We start from the raw sequence: 24,298 nt of genomic DNA on the forward strand, positions 1-24,298 counted from the left end.
GTGCGTCCTCCGAAACACAACCCAACCGAGCCGCCCCGCTTCTTGACACATGCCCACTTAACCCGGAAGCCAGCCACAACAATGTGTCGGAGGAAACACCGTACACCTGGCGACCATGTCAGCGTGCACTGCGCTCGGCCCGCCACAGGATTCGCTAGTGTACGATGGGACAAGGACATCCCTGCTGGCCAAACCCTCCCCTAACCCGGACGACGTTGGGCCAATTGTGCGCCTGCCCATGGGTCTCCCGGTCGCGACAGAGCCTGGACTTAAACCCAGAATCTCTAGTGGCACAGCTAGCACTGCGATGAGGTGCCTCAGATCACTGTGCCATTTGGAAGGCCTTGATCATGCAGTTTAATCAGTTCATTGATATGCCACACCTGTCTGTTAGTTTTGCTCATGACAGATGGGATCAACACTTCACACTGAACAACATTTTAAACACAACATGTAATTTCATATATTCAGTCAATAAAAAAGTGCCATTTAAGATGTAAATATTATATCATTAACACAATCTTCAAAAGGGGCAGTAACCTCAGCAGTGGCACTGTGCAATGGCATAGCCTTGTTTTGTTAATTTAGCAGACAAGACACTTATTTTCCAAGCTCTTATCACAGTCAAGACACGCCTATTTTATAGTGAAAAAACATGATGTAATATAATAAAATAGAACAGAATAGTACAAAATGATTCTTATTTCTCGTGAGTTTTTGTTCTACATTATTTTGTTGTACTGCATTGTTTGGTTTAGAGCTTGCAAGAACGGCATTCCATTGTATTTGAGCACATGACATTCATTTAACTTTATGTGCATCCTGCGCCTGGAACAGTTATTGCCCAGGACTGATCATTTGAAACCGGGCTCAATTTGGCGAGTTGAAAGACCATTTTTTTCAGGGTTACAAGCCAAAATCGGTCATATTTTCGATATACAGATTTGTAGTTTATTCTGCCTGTTCTTTGGAATTTTCTTAAATGGCTTAACAATTCCACATTGAACGCTGCATGGGGAATAATTACTCTGTTTGGTGAGTAGGCCTAAGCTGAATGATTCTGATTAAAATACACTCTTTGATGAAGACAAACTTAAGTTTTTGCATATTTTCAGTGTGGAACATGTATGTTTAGGGAGGTTATAGCGTACAAATTCTGAATGGCACTAGCAGTTCGCAAAGTAGGGTTGTCAGTAGTGACCACAGCCACAAAGTCATACATCCCACCTATTTATACAATTTCTCTTCTTAGAATCAGATTTTATACCTAACCCTTAACCACACTGTTAACCTTTAAATTAAGAACAAAAAGCTTTTTTCCCTTCCTGAATTTGGGTGATATAGCCAATGTTGACTTTGTACATGCGATGATAAACGCAAGTTGGCCTAAGCAAAAAATAAAAATAGACCAGACGCAATTATTCCAAAACTGCAGTTTATTATTGGAACACATATTTCCCTACTTCAGTCAACCAGTCCATTTTGAATTTGTGATACAACTGTCATCATTTGGCAATAAATGTAGCTTGTGTATCCCTTTAGTTAGTTGTTATAGGCCTAACAGAGCTTGTGCGTACACTCGGCATGTGTGTAGAGGGAGTGGTCAGAACGCAATTGAGCGAGTGAGACACAGATGGAACAAGGGAATTTGGGGAGAAAAACCGTGTGATAATTGGCATGGTTTCTTTGTTGTTCTGTCCCGCAAATGCACATGCACAAATAGAACACTAGAGTCCAAATAAAATGTAAGTGTTCTTCAAGACAACGTTTAAACCAAATTGTTTCAAAGTATATAAAAAAAGAAATCTGATTGAGTTTTGACAGTTCATTTGAGTGCTTGAATACTCATGCCCGTCTCTAACTGTTATAATTACAAATGCTGTCCAGTCTCATGTCCTCTGCCATACTTATTAGGCCTGTATGAAATGCAAGTGTACAGTGCATTCGGGAAGTATTCAGACCCCTTCCCCTTTTCCACATTTTCTTACATTACAGCCTTATTTTCCTCCTCAATCTACACACAATACCCCATAATGACACGTTTTTTTGAATTTGTTTCCAAATGTATAAAAAAATTATGAAACTGAAATATCACATTTACATAAGTATTCAGACCCTTTACTCAGTCATTTTGTTGAAGCACCTTTGGAGGTGATTTTTCTCCCATTCTTCTCTGCAGATCCTATGAAGCTCTGCCAGGTCTCTCCAGAGATGTTCCATCGGGTTCAAGTCCGGGCTCTGGCCGGACCACTCAAGGACATTCAGAGACTTGTCTCGAAGCCACTCATGCGTTGCCTTGGTTGTGTGATTATGGTCATTGTCCTGTTGGAAGGTGAAGCTTCGCCCCAGTCTGTGGTCCTGACTGCTCTGGAGCAGGTTTTTATCAAGGATCTCTCTGTACTGTGCTCAGTTCATCTTTCCCTAGATCCTCACTAGTCTCCCAGTCCCTGTCATTGAAAAACACCCCCCAGCATATTGCTACCACAAGCATTTATTTATATTTTTTGTAACATTTTTTTATTTAACTAGGCAAGTCGGTTAAGAACAAATTCTTATTTACAATGACATCCTACCCTGGCCTAACCCGGCGGCGCTGGGCCAACCATGCTTCACCATAGGGATGGTGGCAGGTTGCTTTCAGACGTGACGCTTGGCATTCAGGTCAAAGAGTTCAATCTTGGTTTCATCAGACTAGATGTTTCTAAAGATCTGAGAGTCCTTTAGGTGCCTTTTGTTGAACTCTTCCGTCTGGCCACTCTACCTTAAAGGCCTGATTTGGTGGAGTGCTGCAGAGATGGTTGTCCTTCTGGAAGGTTCTCCCATCTCCACAGAGGAGCTCTGTCAGAGTGACCATTGGGTTCTTGGTCACCTCCCTGACCAAGGCCCTTCTTCCCCGATTGCTCAGTTTGTCCGAGCGGCCAGCTCTAGGAAGAATCTTGGTGGTTCCAAATTTCAAGTCTCATAGCAGAAGGTCTGAATACTTATGTAAATAAGGTATTTTTTAAATATATTTTTTATAAATTTGCAAAAATGTCTAAACCTGTTTTTCCTTTGTCCATTATGGGGTATTGTGTGTAGATTGAGGAGGAAAATAAGGCTGTAACGTAAGAAAATGTGGAAAAGGGAAGGGGTCTGAATACTTTCCGAATGCACTCTGTCTGCACTGCTCACTGTTTGCTTCTACGAAGTTGAACTTCTGATAACATTTCAAAGCTCAAAGAAACACCATCCTTTTGAAACACAAAACAGTGAGTGGACAACAAACATTCCCTTTGTTTGTACTGCTTGGCTTAGGGCCTATTACAGTCATAATCCATTGATTTGATTTAACTAGGCATGTCAGTAACACATCCACAACGCGTTTAGAAGCATTTTGACCAGTGGAGGCTGCTGAGGGGAGGACGGCTCATAATAATGTCTGGAACGGCGCGAATGGAATGGCATCAAACACCTGGACACCACGTTTGCTGTATTTGATACCGTTCAACCTATTCAACTCCAGCCATTACCCACCAGCCCGTCCTCACTAATTAAGGTGCCACCAACCTCCTGTGATTTTGACTGACGTTTGAACTAAAAACATCAACTTGTGGTTGTTGACTCATGACTTATTAATGTGTTGGGTTGTCCTTATGACAATGTGCTGTCGAATATGTCCAGCCAGCTTTGACTGTGCCAGGTGCATGTGTACATAGGCTAATAACCTCTCTTTGTGTCTCCTAGTCACGGTGGTGAGGCGTAGTCATGGACACCACCACCTCTCTGAAGATGACCACTCTGGCCACCCAGAGCCTGTTCAGCTACGTTGAGGAGAACAACGTGCCGGCCATAAAAGCCCACCTGGACAAGTTCAAGGAGGTGGACAGCAGGAGCGAGGTGAGTCAATGACCACTGGATACTAGGCATCACGCGGAACACAGTGAACATACAAATGAGAGTTAACATAAACATCAAAATAAGTACTGGGCTAATTTGTTTAGCCAGGTTTTGCTATAAAAGTGAATGCTCCAATTAAATCAGTGCTCGGGTAACTATATTGTGATTAGTGACCGTCTCTCCGTCTCTGCCCCCCCAATTTAGAATGGTCAGACTCTCCTCATGGTGACATCAGAGCAGGGCAGCATAGAGATGGTCCAGGAGCTCATCAGGAGAGGAGCCAACGTCAACCTGGACGACGTGGTACACACACACACACACACTCGCACACCGCACTTAAAAGAAATGGTAGCTCGACAATGGGTTTGAGGGTTGCTGTCACATGACTTTTAGACCTAGGACTTTTCCAATCACAACCACACGCCTTTGCTCAGGACAGGGAGAATAAGTCTGCTGGGAACACATAAGATTTAGGTCGCTCAAGGTACATAGTAAAAACCATGGTTCAACCCTGAAATGAACCAGGATGCCAACAGAATACATTACCGCACAAAGTTAACATTTGGTCTCCACTGCCTGATAAGCCCTTAGTGTCCAGCCTGATGCACTCACCACACTGTGGGCTAACACAGAGCCCCATAATGAGCACCTGTAGAATGCCTCAGGCCTCTGTTAAAGTCAATTACAGGGTGTAGAGCTGCTGTCTCCATCAACACACCCAGCCTCAACCTCTTACTAAACCTCAGACACACACACTCAGACTCTCACTACACCAGACTGAGTGAGACGGACCAGACCTGGGCACCGCGTCTCTCTCTCCCTCTCTCCTTTGCTCTCTGTTCTCTATCTGACGCGCTCTCTCTGTCACCTCCACCCCGCGTCCATGAGCACCTGGTACGACCAGCTGGTAGGTACAGCACTGTGCAGCGGATTAATACAGACCGGCAGCCTTCTGATTGGTGGTGGTCCACGGCAACGACGACATGATTGGAGTTTCCGTGGTGACCAAGTGTAACCCCTGTGTTCTGCCCGTCAACAGGACTGCTGGACGGCACTTATCTCAGCGGCTAAGGAGGGCCATGTGGAGGTGGTGAAGGAGCTGCTGGCCAACAATGCCAGCCTGGAGCACCGGGACATGGTGAGAGAGGAGGGTGGGTACAGGGTATTGGGCAAGGACATTGCAGAGTGGACATTAAAGTAAACACTGGGCAACATGAAGCAAAGCTTTTGTACCCGTGTGTAACATTTCTCTTGAAGGAGTAGTTTGATTGAAAAAGTGAGGAAAAAACGACATAACAAAAAGATGAAAGGAGGATTATTTTAGGTTGGACCGCCTTTTATCTGGATGCATTTTCAAAAGCGGTCAACCTTCTGGGGTGAACAAGGTCACCTACAACTCTGGCAGAGCAGTCATTGACTGTCATTGATGGTGGCCATTGGGTATTTCGTATGAGAGCTATAATGCAGTACAATACTTGCTTTATTGGTCCATTTGCACTGAAATTCATATTTTCCTTGCTGTCACAATACCCAACACACACACACACACACACACACACACACACACACACACACACACACACACACACACACACACACACACACACACACACACACACACACACACACACACACACACACACACACACACACAGTAGAAAGAGTCTATTCATATTCTTCCTCTACTGTCTTATGTCTGACTGCAATCCATTCCAGGCTGCTTTGAAGTGATTTATCCATTAGCTTGGGATGCGATTCCATTACCTCCAATATAATCTCCTCCGTTTTGTAATAATTGCATTTACTGAGCTCTGGATGTCCGGAGTACATTAACCTGGGATATGATTCATATCTGTAATACAAACCTCTCAGTGGAAGAAGCCTACTTCACATCCTATTCTGTCTGCAGCTCTGTTCATTCACAGTACGGTTTAGGTTATTCAATAGGCCGTGTTTTTGCACTTCTGCATGTTTCCCGTAGGGGTAAAGACTAATGACAGTGTTTGAGTGTCATGACCAAAGCTTTTGCCTTCTGAAATGTGCGATTTCCATTTCATATTTACACCGGTACACTGGTTCGAGTGTAAGGTGACTCAGGCAATCAATCATGGCTGTGTTGCGTGTCAGTTTGGGAACCGTTTCTGCATATGTTATGATGACATTTTGTGACATTATGTGGCAATTTTTTTTTTTTCTTTGTTAGTACGTTTTGGACTTCGGCAAGAGATTTTTCGGCTCTTCAATGTTTTTTTTCTCTCGAGGGAAGCCAAAAGTCGCTGGCCGACCGTAGGATTCTTCGATGAAGTGCCTGTTGTCATTCAACGAGAGATGACTCATCCTCATGCACATTTTTTTTCACTTGAGAAATATTGCACCAGACGTCTTAGTCAGATGGAAAATCTCCTCGGCAAAAACATGAAAATGTAATACAGATTTATTGAGTGATCTTGGATTCGTTCGGACTGTTTTGAGGAAGTGCATACCGGCTACGTTGTCTCAAAACGGACAAACAATTGCCGTTTATTTTAATCATTTTCCAAGCGAAGGTCTTTGAAGGGAGTATGCGAGCAGACTCGAGTTCCAAAACTCTTAGGCGCCAGCCGAACTGAAGCCTGCTGACGCCTTAAGCCACCCGGGTGCCAGCCTGTCTGTACTAATAACAGGATTAAACCCACTGTTTGGCTATGTGCATATCGTGCTGTATGACATCATGACATCATACAGAAGATGACTGCTCTACTTCTCCCTGGCACTGTGGGAATTGTGGCAATAGCCACTAACTATACATGTCACCACTTCCCATTTAAAGTGTGTGTGTGTGTGTGTGTGTGTGTGTGTGTGCCTGTGTGTGTGTGCCTGTGTGTGTGTGTGTGTGTGTGTGTGTGTGTGCCTGTGTGTGTGTGCCTGTGTGGTTTACTGTACAGGGGGGATGGAGTGCCCTCATGTGGGCTTCCTATAAGGGTCGTGTGGAGATCACCCAGCTACTGCTGGAGAAAGGAGCTATCCCCAACATCACTGGCCAGGTACACTGGTACTATTCCTATCTAAAGCGCATCAGGCCTTCTATTCATTCACAAGTTAAAGAATATACTGTAATTGGGTAAATAATTAGTGTATTTCAGAATGAGTTAAATATGCTAATGTCTGTCCTTACAGTACAGCGTCTACCCCATTATCTGGGCGGCTGGACGAGGCCATGCTGATATAGTGCATCTCCTTATTCATCACGGAGCTAAAGTCAACTGCTCTGACAAGGTAAGCACTCACCACTGGTCCTGTGTTCAATTTGTCTTGTATAAAAATGACAAAGTAACCTAAAGTAAGTACACTAAATGACCCTACATTCGGTGTTTCAATAGTCATCAACGCTCTCTCTCTCTCTTTCTTCTTTTCTCTTCACCCCTGTTCTCAGTATGGCACTACCCCGTTGATCTGGGCAGCCAGGAAGGGCCACTATGACAGTGTGATACACCTGCTGGTCAATGGGGCCGATGTGGACCAGGAGGGAGCGGTAAGTGGACCTCCCTATTCTTGTTAAAACCTCATTACACAAGGCCTGAGCGGATCACACACACAATGGGCTCAAGCAAGGGGTCGCTTCACTCCAAAATGTATTTTTTTAAATCTATTTTGTCTTGGGGGGGGGGGGTATGAATATTCACAAATGCATTGTCAGAGGTTTTTGTCATACGCTTGACTATACACTCTTTAAAACAAGGCCTTTTATGATGAGTCAGAGCTTTGTCCGTATATAGATATCCATTCATTCCCCTTCAAATAGGCTTCGGCTCAACAACCTGACTGTTATTCTCTCCCTATCAGAATTCCATGACCGCTCTGATCGTGGCTGTGCGGGGTGGTTTCAATGAGGTGGTGAAGGAGCTTCTGAAGAGGAACCCCAACGTCAACATGACAGACAAGGACGGCAACACGGCCCTGATGATCGCTGCCAAGGAGGGCTACACTGAGATAGTCCAGGACCTGCTGGACGCTGGCACCTACGTCAACATACCAGACAGGGTAGATGACCAACGATGAGCTGAAACATTGCCCCGATAACCCTGACAGTAGACAGTAGAGTCTAGACAGGATGACATCAACCTGAATAATAATGGTCATGCTATATGGATAAATGTGCTGATGGTAACAGCACGTATGGTCTGCTCCTCTACAGTATAACCTATCTTTTCTGTTGTGTGGTGGTTTGAGTTTGCGTCCTCTGTATTGAAAGCCTGTGATGTTTATTGTGTGTGTCACAGAGTGGTGAGACGGTGCTGATCGGAGCAGTGCGAGGAGGCCATGTGGAGATCGTCAGAGCCCTCCTAAACAAATATGCCGACATTGACGTCAGGGGACAGGTAGGAGTCCCCTCCCCACTCAGTCATTCCCCACAAAATGCTTGCTTGGGGAATTGCTCTTTGCCAAGAAACTATCTTTGTTTGTTTTCATTTAAAATGGTCAAAAAGAATCACAGTAAGGTACTTAATTGTTACCCAGAAATGATTTGATATTGAGATGAAAAACCGCCGCATTGGACCTTTAACATCTCTGATCGATCGTCATGCCAATTTATTAGGGCTCACCGTAGCAAAATGTTTAACAACGGGAAACAAAAACAAGCGTTTCTTATTGGATATGTTCAGGTAGTCCCGTCCTGTTTCTGTCAGGTTTCTTCCGTTTGGTGCCTAATGAATATGACCCTGTTCTCCACTGTGTAAAACAGGATAGTAAGACTGCCCTCTACTGGGCAGTGGAGAAAGCGAACGCCACCATGGTGAGAGACATCCTCCAATGCAACCCGGACACTGAGAGCTGCACCAAGGTAAGGAACAGCCACAGCTGCTGTACAGTCATTTTATAGCACTGTGACAAATTCCTCTCGTGTCAACATCAACATTGTGATAAAGTTGTGACGGTTTTAAGAACGCGTTTTAAACACGTGTGATTAGCATTGCAAATGCACATTTGCTGGCTTCTATTCTCACCTATCACTGTTCTTGGTCTGAGATGATGATGATGATGATGATGTGTGTTTCAGGACGCAGAGACCCCTTTGATCAAAGCCACCAAGATGAGGAAAATTGAGATAGTGGAGCTGCTCCTGGACAGAGGGGCCAAGGTGGCTGCTGTGGACAAGGTACTGTACAAACACGACATATAGATCCGAGCCTATGTCTTTAGAATAACACCACAGGTTCTGTATTCCAGCGTCTGACGCGTGACCCGCCGGAGACAATCCAGTGTTTACTCCACACCACTCTACTGTAACCATCTCTCTCGTCTCCTGTCCAGAAAGGCGACACGGCCCTTCACATTGCCATCAGGGGGCGGAGCCGCAAGCTGGCTGAGCTCCTCCTGAGGAACCCTAAAGATGGCCGCCTGCTCTACCGCCCCAACAAGGCCGGCGAGACGCCCTACAACATCGACTGCACCCACCAGAAGAGCATCCTCACTCAGATCTTTGGAGCCAGTGAGACCTGATACTCAAATCACATAGACATGCATATAGTGCACAAGAGTACTCTAGGGTGGTGTTTCAGCCTGTTATTGTGAATGAAATTGTAAGGGTATTATTCAAAACATTTTTTTGACATGAATCATTACTTTTAGCGCTTTCAATCTTGTTTTGGAAATTAGATGATTTATTGTTTGGAAGTATTGCTGTATTTATCAAGTGATGACCACTCACACTCTCCCCTCTCTCTCTCCCCCTGTCTCTCAGAGCACCTGTCTCCCTCTGAGTCTGACGGTGACATGCTGGGTTATGACCTGTACAGCAGTGCCTTGGCAGACATCCTCAGTGAGCCCACCATGCAGCCGCCCATCTGTGTGGGCCTGTACGCCCAGTGGGGCAGCGGCAAATCCTTCCTGCTCAAGAAGCTGGAGGGTAAGAGAGCACCACCAGGAATATCACCGGGGCTCTTCTTTTGCTAGTGTCCCGAGGCTCTCGTTTGAAAAATAATTAGGCTTTTAACCTCTCACTAAACAACAGCAATATGAATCTGAAAGGGAATATGTCCACCCATTTGGTCACATTCTGTGCATTAGCTCTATAAAATGAGTTTCCTTTTTCTCACTGCCAGGCTTGACTGCCTCAGTGCCTCATTTGTAGTTTCCTGTGTAAGGCAGGAACCGCTAGGGGTCCTACTCATTTTCACTTGCCTATTTTTTTTTTTTATATAACCTCTCTCTCCCTCCCTCCCGCTCTTCCAGATGAGATGAAGACATTTGCAGGCCAGCAGATTGAGCCTCTGTTCCAGTTCTCGTGGCTGGTGGTGCTCCTGTCCCTGCTGCTGTGTGGTTCTGTAGCTCTTGTCCTGGGCTTCACCGTCGACCCCCGCCTGGCCATCGCCGTCTCCCTCAGCCTCCTCACCCTGCTCTACGTCTTCTTTGGTGAGGAACACTAGAATAGAACGGAACGGAGGAGAATGAAACGAGTCAACAAAAACTCTGGGCCTTCGGTTTCCCGCAGTTAAGGAGAGTTGCGTGAATTACATCACTAGAGGGCGCCTTGGTTCTACGCTTCGAGCGATTCTGACAGCGTTTCGCCACATACAACTACATTTCTCACGTTCCGCCCACTGGACGCCGTCATAGGTAGGGGAACGTCTGATGGTCAGTCAGAAATGTGATGTATTCTTTTCTCTCTCTCTCTCTCTCTCTCTCTCTCTCTCTCCCTCCCTGCAGTGTTGGTGTACTTCGGGGGTCGTCGTGAGGGGGAGAACTGGAACTGGGCGTGGGTCCTCAGCACCCGTCTGGCCCGCCAGGTGGGCTACCTGGAGCTGCTGCTCAAACTCATGTTTGTCAACCCCCCCGAGCTGCCAGAGCAGACGACCCGCGCCCTGCCTGTCAGGTAACACACACACATACATGCATACATAAAATACATGCTTGATGCCGCTCGTGCACACGCACCTTGATGTGAACGACCTTCAATAGAAAAAGTATATTCTAGAATCGTGTGTGTGTGTGTGTGTCAGGTTCTTGTTCACAGACTACAATCGTCTGTCCAGTGTGGGAGGGGAGACCAGCCTGGCAGAGATGATAGCCACTCTGTCTGATGCCTGTGAGAGGGAGTTTGGCTTCATGGCCACCCGCCTCTTCAGGGTGTTCAAGAACGAGGAGAACCAAGGTACTATGTTTGTCTCCACTTTGGATAACCAAAGTGTGTACAGCAGGCCTCAAATTTCCCTGAGGCTCCCTTGTGTGGGCGTTGTGCCCCCCTGGGCTGAAATATTGTAGTTCCCTTCTACCGGCTACCAATCGCCGTGCTCCAAAGCACCTATTACTCACATGGCTTTCTCAGGTATCACAATTCTTAATAGCCAATGCCTGTCAGGTGAGCGGGTCCTTATCACAGGCCTCGCAGCTTCGAAGTACAAGTGAAGACCGACGCATCGGGATGCAACGGTTCACGCCATTCTTATGGGATTCCCGAGGTGCACGTTGAAGACATCTAGAAGAACTGTCCACGTTTGCTTTTCCTCAGCCAACAGGACGAGTAACAAACAGCAGAAGCACTAGCCTATGTCAACCTACTATTCCCCAAAGTACAAAAGTTGACCTATTCTGTTGGTCAGCTTGTCATTCTGTGCTAGAAATAAGTTTTCCAAACAGAATCTGGGACAGTTGTGGGACGATAGATCTCAAAATCATACAACGAAGTACATCAACCAACAAAAACCTTTTAAAAGCAATGAAGCTGATGCAACAGATCAGAACATTTAGCTTAAAATGTTGACAACCTAGTATTTCATCACATTATAAGCGCAGCAATGCACACACAGCAGTAGGCTAGGCAGTGCATTCAGAAAGTATTCAGACCCCTTCCCCTTTTTCCAAGTGCTATGTTGCAGCCTTATTCTAAAATGCGAGCAGTTTCACGTGACAAAGATGAAAATATCATTTAGAAATGTCGAAAGATCCAAAGATGCAACAACAACGTGGGGCGCTAATGTGGCTACGTCTTTGGCTGCAGGACAGTAACAGAAAGTTGAGTTTGAAAACCAATAGAACCCGATAGAACCTGCTGCTTTTGTGCTCAAATAATTCCCTCAATATTTCTAAGGTCGGAATTTGGCTAGGCTACTTTGATGTAAGGTAAGACATGACTCCTACGTTTTAAACCAGTATGTTTATTGTTAAATGGTTTCAAAATGCCGACTGCCTCCGTTTAGATTGCAAGGTGGGTGTTGTCGTGGTACGCAACAGGCACTGTTCTTTCCCTCCTATCTGAACAAACAATTCCCCGAGTATGTCGACAGAATCAAGCCTTTAAGACATTAATAATCCTACATTTTATTTGTCAAACATGACTGGCATTTAGACTATGTATGTAATTAAGTCTCATTAAAGTGTGGCTACATTTTCTGGTGCCTCTGTCATGTCAGATATCGGTGTGGACATGAAAGGCTGTAAACAGTACAAATAGGCTATCACCTACCTTTGACATGTAGGCTAGTTATTCATTTACATTTACATACACTTGTGTTTTTCTTGAATAGCAAGTGTTTTTTGGTTTCAAATCAATTTAATTGGCTATTTTGGTTAATGGCTTTGGTGCCCTAGCAGATGGCCCTGAGCACCTCTTGAAGAATGGTATTGCCCCTAAAAATCACGCAACTCCAGGCCTGGTGTGCAGTGCCTTCAGGAAGTATTCATACCCCTTGACTTATTCCATATTTTGTTGTGTTACAACCTGAATTCATAATGATTAAGTGACACTTTTGCACATTTATTGACACAGAAATATCTCATTTACAAAAGTATTCACACCCCTGAGTCAATACTTTGTAGAAGTACCTTTGACGATTACTGCTTTGAGTTGTATTGGTTATGTCTTTATCAGCTTTGCCCCTCTGGATTTGGGGATTTCCTCCCGTTCTTCCTTGCTGGTTTTCTTCACGGTCTGTTAAGTTAGATGGGAGTTACGGAGGACAGCAATCTTTCCACAGATTTTTAATGGGATTTAAGTCTGAGCTTTAGCTGGATTCTTGTTCTGAAGCAATTCCAGCGTTGCTTTGGCTGTATGGTTGGGGGTCATTGTCCTGTTGGAATGTAAAGCTTCACCCCCAGGTATAAGGTCATTTTCACTCTGAAGCAGGTTCTCATCAAGGATTTGCCTGCATTTGGCTCCATTCATTTATCCCTCTCCAGTATCCTTACCAGTTTTTCAGTCCCTGTTGCTGGAAAGCATCCCCACAGCATGGTGCTGCCACCACAGTTTGGTCTCATCAGACCACAGAATCGTTTGCCTTATGATCTGAGTCTTTCACGTGCCTCTTTGTAAACTCCAGGCGTGCCGTCATGTGCCTTTTTCTCACGAGTGGCTACCGTCCGGCCACTCTCCCATAAAGCCCAGATTGGTGAAATGCTGTAGAGACAGACTGTTGTCCATCGATCAGGTTCTCCCATCTCAGCCAAGGAACTCTGTAGTTCTGTCAGAGTGGTCATTGGGTTCTTGGTCACCTCCCTGACCAAGGTCATTTTTTTGCCTGTTTGGTCGTACAGCCAGCTCAATGCAGATTCTGGGCACTTTCATATTTTTTTTAATCAATTTCTCAATGATGGAGACCACTGTGCTCTTGAAATGTTCAACATTTTAGAAATGGTTTCATCCCCTTACTCAGATACAGTATACCCCTCAACACAATTCTATCTCAGCGCTCTACAGACCGTTCCTTGCACTTCATGGTATGGTTTCTGCCCTGACATGCATTGTCAACTGTGGGACCTTATATAGACAGGTGTGTTTCTTTCTAAATCATGTCCAAACAATTCAATCGGGCCACAGGTGAACTCTAATCATGTTGCAGTGATCAAATAAAATTGGATGCGCCAGAGCTCAGTTTGGAGCGTTGTAGAAAAGGGGTGTGAATTACCTATGTGAATTAGAAATGTGTCCCCTCTCCCCCTAGGTAAGAAGTGGAAGAAGACTTGCTGCGTGCCCAGCTTCATGCTGTTCGTCGTGACGCTGGGCTGCCTGATCACAGCCATGGCGCTGCTGGCCATCTTTAAGGTACCTACACTGACACACGCACAAATGTGCACATACACAAGCACACAAACACACTGTGTCGAGCATCTGCTGTACATTGAAAAAAAAACCATGTTTTTTTTGAACGTGTGGACCTCGTTACATGTATTTAGGTGCAGCGTGAGAATCTGACGGTGAACGCGGTGCTGATCGCCATGGCCAGCGTGGTGAGCCTGGCCCTCCTGTTGAACTGTAGGACCTGGTGGCAGGTGGCTGACTCAGTCCTCAACTCCCAGAGGAAGAGGCTGCACAGTGCCGCCAACAAGATGCACAAGCTCAAGAGCGAGGGATTCATGAAGGTAGTGTAAACCCCTTTTTATAGCACATTTTCAACGTCTTTTCAACATCCTTTCAATGTCTTTTGCTCATAGCGAATACTCTGTTTGATAGGTTCCTCTCCAGTTATATTCAAATAGGGCCGAATCCCTGACTTGAGAATAGATATGTAACTTGTAAATCACGCAGCAATGTCAATACAGACTTGAAACACGCACGTGTAGATCAAATGAGTTGATCGAGTTCATCATGTCGCTAGTTAAATGGTATTCTACAGTTTTAACATGGTTAAGAATAAATACGTTATCTTGTTACATGATAGCGTTAGGCACTCGGGAGCTAAATTCCTACGACCACTATCAAAACAGAGATTAATTAATAGGAAGAGGCACATTGTCTGTAGTTATACAGTATGTAGTGGTTGATGGTGTGTGTGTGTGTGTGTGTTTTGGTTGCTCCAGGTGTTGAAGCATGAGGTGGAGCTGATGTCCAAGATGGCCAAGACCATCGATGGCTTCACCCAGAACCAGACCCGCATGGCGGTCATCATTGACGGCCTGGATGCCTGCGAACAGGACAGAGTGCTGCAGATGCTCGACACGGTGTGTGTGTGTGTGTGTGCCTTTGCTGTGTGTGCTTGTGTGTGTTTGTAACAATGACTGAATACGATGTTAGTAACAATGGCTAAACACAAACATGTAGACTATACAATACTATACACAAAACTCATACTATCCATAACCATTTAGGGTTAAATCATTATCCATGACTCACTGGTCATTACTATTGATGGGGGGGGGGGAATCGGTACAGTTGCATTTCATGATATTATTTTTGACAATATTATATCTATACTTTGAATCCAAGTATAGATTAAAAATCTATTTAAAAAACACTCTATATACAAAAGTATGTGGACACCCCTTCAAATTAGTGGATTTGTCTATTTCAGCCACACCCGTTGCTGACATGTGTATAAGATCAAGCACAACTCCATGCAATCTCTATAGACAAACATTTGCAGTAGAATGGCCCGTACTGAAGAGCCCAGTGACCTTCAACGTGGCACCGTCATAGGATGCCACCTTTCCAACAAGTCATTTTGTTAAATTTCTACCCTGCTAGAGCTGCCTCGGAGTTGTAAGTGCTGTTATTGTGAAGTGGAAACATCTAGGAGAAACAACGGCTCAGCCGCGAAGTGGTAGGCCACACAAGGTCACAGAACGGGACCGCTGAAGCGCATAAAAATCACCTGTCCTCGGTTGCAACACTCACTACCGAGTTCCAAACTACCTCTGGAAGCAACGTCAATACAATAACTGTCCGTTTCCATGGCCGAGTGGCCGCACCCAAGTCTAAGATCACCATGCACAATGCCAAGCGTCGGCTGGAGTGGTGTAAAGCTCGCCGACAGAAATGGTTTGTCGAGATCAGTGTGGAAGAACTTGACTAGCCTGCACAGAGTCCTGACCTCAACCCCATCGAATAACTTTGGGATGAATTGGAACGCCGACTGCGAGCCAGGCCTAATCGCCCAACATCAGTGCCCAAACTCCGCAGCAACGTTCCAACATCTAGTGGAAAGCCTTCCCAGAAGAGTGGAGGCTGTTATAGCAGCAGAAGGGGGACCAACTCCATATTAATGTCCATGATTTTGGAATGAGACGTTTGATGAGCAGGTGTCCACATACCTTGAGCCAATAAGAGTATTTAGCCTCACAATGAAATGTTTTACCATTTTCTTTTCAGGGTAGCTAGGGATACAAGTATAACACAAAACAATTTGATAAACAGTTGCATTTATGAGTTTTATGGACAAAAATGTCAATATAAAAAGTCAGCCAAAGCAAGAAATTGTACAAACAAATTTACATGAATGCTTTAAGTCCAGAAATTGTTTGCTCAATGGGAAATGAATATCCGACTAGTTAGTGACAACTGTTTGGAATGTTGAGTTTGTGAAAGCAACTATGTGAGATTTATTACAGTATTATAGACACTATGTCCTGGGATTTCCTATGTTCCTCTAACGAACCTCTAACGAAATAAATAGATTTGGTAAATCACTTTTCATTAGTTTGACCTCCCCACATTTATAATTGGAAGCGGAAGTGCAAACTCTAACATAGCCTATAAGCTCGGATGGTAACTCCAAACACATTTTCACTAAGAGAGGCTGCTTAGCTGGTTAAACAGTGGTTAGCCATGTGTTAGCCAAAACTTAATTTCCCAGTCAAGAAAGCTTACCAGCAGCCTGCGGCACTATAGCTTTTAATGCAAACTATTAAGAGCTACAGTGCATTTGAAAAGTATTCAGACCTCTTGACTTTTTCCACATTTTGTTTCCGTTACAGCCTTATTGTAAAATGGATTAAATTATTATTTTTCCTTATCAATCTACACACAATACCCCATAATGACAAAGCAAAAACAGGTTTTGACATTTTTGCAAATGTATTAAAAATTAAAAAACGGATACCTCATAAGTGTTCAGACCCTTTGCTATGAGACTCGAAATTGAGCTTAGGTGCATCCTGTTTCCATTGACCATCCTTGAGATGATTCTACAACTTGATTGGAGTCCACCTGTGGTAAATGCAATTGATTGGACATGATTTTGGAAAGGCACACACCTGTTTTATATAAGGTCCTGCAGTTGACAGTGCATGTCAGAGTTAAAACCAAGCCATGAGGTCAAAGGAATTGTCCGTGGAGCTCCGAGAAGAAGTTTGGAACCACCAAGACTTTTCCTAGAGCTGGCTGCCTGGTCAAACTGAGCAATCGGGGTAGAAGGGCCTTGGTCAGGGAGGTGACCAAGAACCTGATGGTCACTGACAAAGCTCCAGAGTTCCTCTGTGGATGAAGGACAACCATCTTTGCAGCACTCCACCAACCAGGCCTGTATGGTAGAGTGGCCAGACGGAAGCTACTCCTCAGTAAAAGGCATATGACTGCCCGCTTGGAGGCACCTAAAGACTCTTTGGCCTGAATGCCAAGCATCACGTCTGGATGAAACCTGGCACCATCACTACGGTGAAACGTGGTGACAGCATCATGCTCTGGGGATGTTTTTCAGCGGCAGGGATTGGGAGACTAGTCAGGATTGAGGAAAAAATGAACGGAGTAAAGTACAAAGAGATCCTTGATGAAAACCTGCTCCAAAGCACTCAAGACCTCAGACTGGGGGAACGGTTCACCTTCCAACAGGTCAATGACCCTGAGCAGACAGCCAAGACAATGCACGAGTGGCTGTGGGGCACGTCTCTGCATGTCCTTGAGTGGCCCAGCCAGAGCCCAGACTTGAACCTGATCGAACATCTCTGGAGAGACCTGAAAATAGCTGTGCAGCAACGCTCCCCAACCAACCTGACAGAGTTGAATGGGAGAAACTCCCCAAATACAGGTGTGTCACGCTTGTAGCATCGTTCCCAAGAAGGCTGTAATCACTGCCAAAAGGTGTTCAACAAAGTACTGAGTAAATGGTCTTATTAATACTTACAGTACCAGATGTTTTATTTTATTATTTTCTACATTGTAGAATATTAGTGAAGACATCAACTATGAAATAACATATGGAATCATGTAGTAACCAAAAATGTGTTCAATAAATCTAAATATATTTTAGATTTTGGATTCTTCAAAGTAGCCACCCTTTGCCTTGATGACAGCTTTGCACACGCTTGGCATTCTCTCATCCAGCTTCATGAGGTAGTCACCTGGAATGCATTTCAATTAACAGGTGTGCCTTGTTAATTTGTCAAATTCCTTTCCTTAATGCATTTGAGCCAATCAGCTGTGTTGTGACATGTTAAGGGTGGTATACAGAAGATAGCCCTATTTGGTAAAATACCAAGACCATATTATGGCAAGAACAGCTCAAATAAGCAAAGAGAAATGACTGTCCATTACTTTGCTTTAGGACATGAAGGCCAGTCGATGTGGAAAATATCAAGAACTTTGAAAGTTTCTTCAAGTGCAGTCGCAAAAACCATCAAGCGCTATGATGAAACTGGCTCTCATGAGGACCGCCACAGGAAGGAAGACCTAAAGTTACCTCTGCTGTGGAGGATAACTTCCTTAGAATAACTCCTTGTATCTCAGATTGTATCCCAAATAAAGAGGATAAGTTCATTAGAGTTAACTGCACCTCAGAAATTGCAGCCCAAATGAAATGCTTCACAGAGTTCAAGTAACAGATACATCTCAACGTCAACTGTTCAGAGGAGACTGCGTGAATCAGGCCTTCATGGTCAAATTGCTGCAAAGAAACCACTTCTAAAGAACAACAATAATAAGAAGAGACTTGCTCGGGCCAAGAAAACACGAGCAACGGACATTCGACCGGTAGAAATCTGTCCTTTGGTCTGATGAGTCCAAATTGGAGATTTTTGGTTCCATCTTGCGTGTCTATGATGAGACTCAGAGTAGGTGTACGGATGATCTCTGCATGTGTGGTTCCCACCATGAAGCATGGAGGTGTGATGGTGTGGGGGTGCTTTTCCGGTGACACTCTGTTATTTATTTAGAATTCAAGGCACACTTAACCAGCATGGTTACCACAGCATTCTGCGGCGATTCGCAATCCCATCTGGTTTGAGCTTAGTGGGACAATAATTTGGTTTTCAACAGGACAATTACCCAAAACACACCTCCAGGCTGTGTAAGGGCTATTTGACCAAGGAGATCGATGGAGTGCTGCATCAGCTGGCCTCCACAATCACCTGACCTCAACCCAATTTGAGATGGTTTGGGATGAGTTGGACCGCAGTGTGAAGGAAAAGCAGCCAACATGTGCTCAGCATATGTGGGAACTCCTTCAAGACTGTTGGAAAAGCATTCCAGGTGAGGCTGGTGGAGAGAATAGCAAGAGTGTGCAAAACTGTCATCAAGTCAAAGAAAGGGTGGCTACTTTGAAGAATCTAAAATATATTTACATTTGTTGAACACTTTTTTGGTTACTACATGTTTCCGTATTTGTTTCATATTTTTGATGTCTTCACTATTATTCTACAATGTAGAAAATAGTTTTTTTTTAAATTAAAAAACCTTGTTGAGTAGGTGTGTCAACTTTTGACTGGTATGTAAATGTGATACTTTTTTTTGACATTTAATGTATTTGGACATTTTTCAAAACCCCTGCTTTACCTTTTCATTATGCGGTAATGTGTGTAGATTGACGAGGGGGAAGAAAAATCATCTTTAGAATAAGGCTGTAACGTAACAAAATGTGGAAAAGGTCAAGGGGTCTGAATTCTTTCTGAATACACTGTATATTCGTGGGTGCTTTTTCAAGGCCTATGTCAGAGGGCCGCAGACCCCGGTTGAATACCCCTGATTTAGAGAGACAACTAGTAGGGAGGCCCCCTATTTGAATTGCTGTTGCATGTCCTCTTTAGAAACAGAATGTGATCAACAGATATGGGACCCACAAACTCAAGCTAACAAGATACTACAAATTATAGCCACAGTTTACAGATATTAACAAGTTGATGTCAAGTTTTTTGTTCCCCAGTTGTGTGTGTATGACCACACTATGACTCTGTTCACCCTCAAATGATTTCAGGCTTTTATCATTCCAATAAGTTCACTATGGATGAGCAGTAGTGGATGAACCCAGGTCTAAATCCTCCTCCTATTCCCCTCCTCCACCAGGTGAGGGTGCTGTTCTCCAAAGGCCCCTTCATCTCCATCTTTGCCAGCGACCCCCACATCATCATCAAGGCCATCAACCAGAACCTGAACAGCGTGCTCAGGGACTCCAACATCAACGGCCACGACTACATGAGGAACATCGTCCACCTGCCTGTTTTCCTCAACAGCCGGGGGCTAAGCACGACCAGGAAGCTGTGCACAGCCGCCCCCACCTCCAACGGAGACCTGGCAAACCCTGAGGGTACGCAAGACATATGCACGGCGTGTGTCACACAAACATGAAAATACGCACACACACACACAGGCCAGTGTTTCTTAATCCTGGTTCTGGGGACCCCAAAAGGGTGTACATTTTTGTTTAGGGTAAAAAATATAATGTGCATCAATTTGGGTCCCTGAGACACTGACATAGGCATAGAGTAGTCACGCGCGCACACACACACACTCGTGCATTCTGACTTGCTGTAGGAAATGGTAATAATTTATCGTGAATAGGTTGAGTCTTCACATTAGATGTTGTGATGAGACGTCCCTGGTGGTACTGTCTCTCGTTTTATCTCTCCCTTTCCACTCCTCTCTTCACAGGATGGCACGAGGAGATGGACAGGAACCTGTCCTCCAACAGTCTGGGGGATCAGGCCAAGTTTGGCAGCAAGACGGCCCTCAACCGCAGGGTAAACTCATTCAGCCGGCCAACCCTCTCCATGCCCAGGCTGGGCCATAGATCTACCTGCAGAGGTCCTGTAGACCGGCAGAGTTCTGGCACAAAGACAAGTGATACAACAAGGAACATAAGGAGATTGGATTGGGCGCCTGTGCGGGCAATGAAAGCACAGCAAACGCATCAAAATGTTGCCTCTGAAGTGGTTTTTCTGCTTCTTTTCCCATAGACACAGCTAGAGAAGACTAACATAGAAAGGGTGAGATAATGCACTTAAACCCACAGGCCCGGGGGTGTAGCTAGCTTCCTCTCGCCTTGCGGTGAACATAGTGGAGAGGGGTGGAGGAGGTCGGGAGCAAAAGAGCCTGTCTCCTTCGCCGAGGAGTCTCTGCCTGGTAATTGATGTAATGTCTGTTTATCCTTCCTGCTGCGATGCCACACTGCCTAATGACAGGGAGGAGCAGCAGTGTGTCCCAGTGACAAAACGCTGGCAATCGGTGGCTGCTGGCGGGAGGCTAAGTGGCCCTGCCTGCTTCCCCCTGCGAGGACCCCGTTTTGTTTGTTTATCTGTTTGTTTGTTTGGGCGTCTGATTTATTTGCCTGTTTTATTTTTTGTCTTTATTTTCCTTGGGTCCCTTTTTTATTTGGGCGCCCACTTCTTTTTGTTTGCCCTCTCTGGCGGTTTCTTGGCTGCCAAGAAGGCAGTGAGTGGGTCTCTTTACAAGTGGAGCTAAGAAGGATGGAAGGAGAGAAAAAGCTCTCTGTCTCTCGGCTACTTAATTGCAGAGTTGTGGATCTTTAGCCTTCCAAGATGGCAGGGGAGGGGAAGTGAGGGAGGCAGGCCAGGCGAGCTCAGGCTTGTAAACAGTATTTGGCGCTGTGCTCTGAGCTGATGTGAGCTCCAAGTAAGTTTGCTTGTTTGAAGGAAATATCCCAACTCTTACAGCAGCTTTTCAACAGTCAGAGTTCAACTATTTCTCCTGATGGTCTGGTTATACAGTCAATAAAACAACGATCAACTTTCACCAATCATATTTCACTCTTTGAGCATGTCCAATGCATCTACGTAAGGATCAAAGGAGAGCCAATCACCTCCTTACTGAGCCAATACTGGCTATCTGGCTATACACTCTCTCCCTACCAGTGAGGTCGTCACAAGGCAGGCATTTAAGTCCACATCACAGTCCGCTTAGTGGCTGGTGGTGGCGTTCTGAGTGCTTGTGGCCTGACGAACGCTCTCCTATTTACAGCATCGCTGCAACGTTCGGCAAGCAGCACCTATTGTGGTCCTCCAGACAGCCACTCATTCTGGACTCGCAGACAATCCAGAAAAGAGGTGAGATGTAGTCTCAATACACAGTTCAGTCTTTGCTTGAGACACATACACACACACACAACCCTGTGTGGAACCCAGGAAGCGTGGCGGTGGCTATTGTAACAGCTAGCGGGAATGCGAATATCAAACTTTGACCCGGCTGTGTAAAGACAGTGACTGTGGACAGCTGATGCCTCTGTCTTGGTAGTGCACAGTGTATATCCTTGCGTCCAGCCCTGGCCCATTCCCTGTCGAGCTCAACTGAGATCTCCAGTCTGTTAATTGGGCCCGGTAACAGAGCAGCTTGTGTGTTGGTGGGTATGGGATGGGTGTTGGGAAAACGAGGATGGAAGGAGGTAGAGACGGGACTCCGGGACAAGAGGTCACGCACCCAGGGAGCCGCTTGTCGCAAGGTGGACGGCACGCCACATCATGAACTGTGAACTGTAGAACACAGGACAGGTTATACGAGGCCAGTGCTTGCTGTAAATAAATGTTACTATCATTTTGATGTGTGAAGCAAACACATAATATACTCTCTGTGGCCAGTTTATTAGCTATACCACCCCGTTCACAAAAATGGTTCGCTCCTGCAGACAGTGAGTCATGTGGCCGTGGCTTGCTATATAAAGCGGGCAGACAGGCATCGAGGCATTCAGTTACTGTTCGATTGAACGTTAGAATGGTCAAAACGAGTGACCTAAGCAAAAATGACTTACTGACTGGTTTGTGGAAAGACCAAGGGCTAATCCAAGTATAAACATGAGGTATTGTGTGTGTGTGTGTGTGTGTGTGTGTAGGACACGTACCGCAGGAGGCAGATGCAGAGGACTGTTACTAGACAGATGTCCTTTGACCTGACCAAGCTGCTGGTCACCGAGGACTGGTTCAGTGACATCAGCCCCCAGACCATGAGGAGGCTCCTGAACATCGTCTCTGTCACAGGTAACACATCACCTATTAGATTACCTTTATATCACCCAAGGGGGAGAATCGACTACTCCCAGCATGGCACTTATTATCGGAAGGGGAGTAGTAGGCGTTTCAACCAACATACCAAACGTCACTTCTCATTGGTCCATATTTCCAGGACGTCTGCTGAGGGCCAATCAGATCATCTTTAACTGGGACCGTCTGGCGTCGTGGATCAACCTGACGGAGGAGTGGCCCTACAGGACCTCCTGGCTCATCCTCTTCCTGGAGGAGACCGACGGCATCTCAGACCAGGTCCCCCTGAAGACTATCTATGAGAGGTATGCACACACACATCTGCACTCAAACAAGCACGCATGTACAGGAAGACGCACACACAAGCAGACGGGCACACAGGCAGACACTCACTTTTTAGACTCTTTCCGAAAGGTTCTTTTTGCTCCACACACATGAACGACTCAAATAATCGAAGATGAATAATGAAATGCGATGTAAAAATCATGTTGACCAGCAGGTGGCAGCAGATGATTTTCCATTTCCACTACCAGTACATCATACAGGAAGGAGTAAGTCCCCTATAGGCTTCTGTGAGCCTACAGCCTAAATAGATTGTTGTATTCAGATCACGCAGGGAAACGCATGGAAGTAAGAAGTAGCATATCATTATTCATCTGTTGATTTGAATTGATAAAGTGTTAGAAGCACAGCCAGTGCTGGTTTAACTGGGCATGAGAGTGTGGACAAGGGGGAGGGAATCAGCACAAAGTCTGAGTCATTAGGATTGCTGCTGTTCTGCCCCAATAGTTGGCCTTTAAAGGTTGCACTCTGCCACTCTATCACAATACACTAGCGCCCGGGAGTCCCGGGGCGCTGAAGTGTCACCAACACTCAGTGTCACATAGTCATCGTCACCATCCCTATCCTTCACAGAGTTTCTGGATGAATAAATGGCTTTGGACAAATATATGTGAGGCAGCAATGAGCCTGTAATATACTTGTGCAATAAAAGAGCTCCTTAGCACAGAGCTTTACCTGGGTATTGGGTAGGTATCACCTGAAATGGCTTCTGCAATGGCAGTTTGTGATTAAAGGAAGCCCCAAACAAACATGGATGCCAGGATGAGCTGAGCAGCCCTTATCTGGAGAGACATCTCCTCATTGATAACGCTGAATCGCCTCTTTCCCTTTCCTCCTCTCTCTCTCTCTCTCTCTCTCTCTCTCTCTCTCTCTCTCATTCTCTCTCTTTCTCTCTCTCTCTTTCTCTCTTTCTCTTTCTCCCCCTATCTCTCTTCCTCCTCTTTCTTTCTCTCTCTCTCTCTTCCTCATCTTCTTTCTTTCTTTCTCTCTCTTCATCTTTTTCTCCTCTCTCTTTCTCTCTATTTTTCTCTCTTTCTCTTTCTCTTCATTTCCCTCTCTCCTCCTCCTCTTTCTTTCTTTCTCCCTCTTTCTCTTTCCATTTCTTTCTTTCTCCCTCTCTCTCTCCCTCTCCACTTTCTCTCTCTCTCTCTCTCTCTCTCTCTCTCTCTCTCTTTCTCTCTCTCTCTCTTTC

The 24,298-nt window shown here is 45.2% G+C and overlaps 1 protein-coding gene across 13 annotated transcripts in view; it reads left to right on the forward strand.

Moving 5' to 3' along the window:
• kidins220a (kinase D-interacting substrate 220a) overlaps window positions 1-24,298 on the forward strand; it is a 133,225-nt gene that overhangs the window by 13,002 nt on the left and 95,925 nt on the right. For 12 of the 13 annotated variants that reach the window (XR_010453236.1, XR_010453237.1, XM_064954105.1 and 9 more), the window contains 22 exons: window positions 3,724-3,876; window positions 4,081-4,179; window positions 4,916-5,014; window positions 6,801-6,899; window positions 7,033-7,131; window positions 7,289-7,387; window positions 7,699-7,896; window positions 8,136-8,234; window positions 8,600-8,698; window positions 8,915-9,013; window positions 9,169-9,346; window positions 9,599-9,763; window positions 10,090-10,269; window positions 10,564-10,729; window positions 10,857-11,008; window positions 13,794-13,894; window positions 14,026-14,211; window positions 14,650-14,790; window positions 19,841-20,081; window positions 20,426-20,514; window positions 22,617-22,761; window positions 22,907-23,069. Coding sequence is in view for 11 of the 13 variants with exons in the window: in XM_064954105.1 (XP_064810177.1) it covers window positions 3,745-3,876; window positions 4,081-4,179; window positions 4,916-5,014; window positions 6,801-6,899; window positions 7,033-7,131; window positions 7,289-7,387; window positions 7,699-7,896; window positions 8,136-8,234; window positions 8,600-8,698; window positions 8,915-9,013; window positions 9,169-9,346; window positions 9,599-9,763; window positions 10,090-10,269; window positions 10,564-10,729; window positions 10,857-11,008; window positions 13,794-13,894; window positions 14,026-14,211; window positions 14,650-14,790; window positions 19,841-20,081; window positions 20,426-20,514; window positions 22,617-22,761; window positions 22,907-23,069 (3,029 nt within the window). In the remaining 2 variants the exon portion in view is untranslated. Of the gene's footprint in view, window positions 1-3,723; window positions 3,877-4,080; window positions 4,180-4,639; window positions 4,784-4,915; window positions 5,015-6,800; window positions 6,900-7,032; window positions 7,132-7,288; window positions 7,388-7,698; window positions 7,897-8,135; window positions 8,235-8,599; window positions 8,699-8,914; window positions 9,014-9,168; window positions 9,347-9,598; window positions 9,764-10,089; window positions 10,270-10,563; window positions 10,730-10,856; window positions 11,009-13,793; window positions 13,895-14,025; window positions 14,212-14,649; window positions 14,791-19,840; window positions 20,082-20,425; window positions 20,515-22,616; window positions 22,762-22,906; window positions 23,070-24,298 lie in introns of those variants that run through there. The other variant, XM_064954110.1, reaches the window with a different exon arrangement.

The sequence above is a fragment of the Oncorhynchus masou genome, chromosome 32 (assembly GCF_036934945.1).
Source record: "Oncorhynchus masou masou isolate Uvic2021 chromosome 32, UVic_Omas_1.1, whole genome shotgun sequence".
NCBI lineage: Eukaryota > Metazoa > Chordata > Actinopteri > Salmoniformes > Salmonidae > Oncorhynchus > Oncorhynchus masou.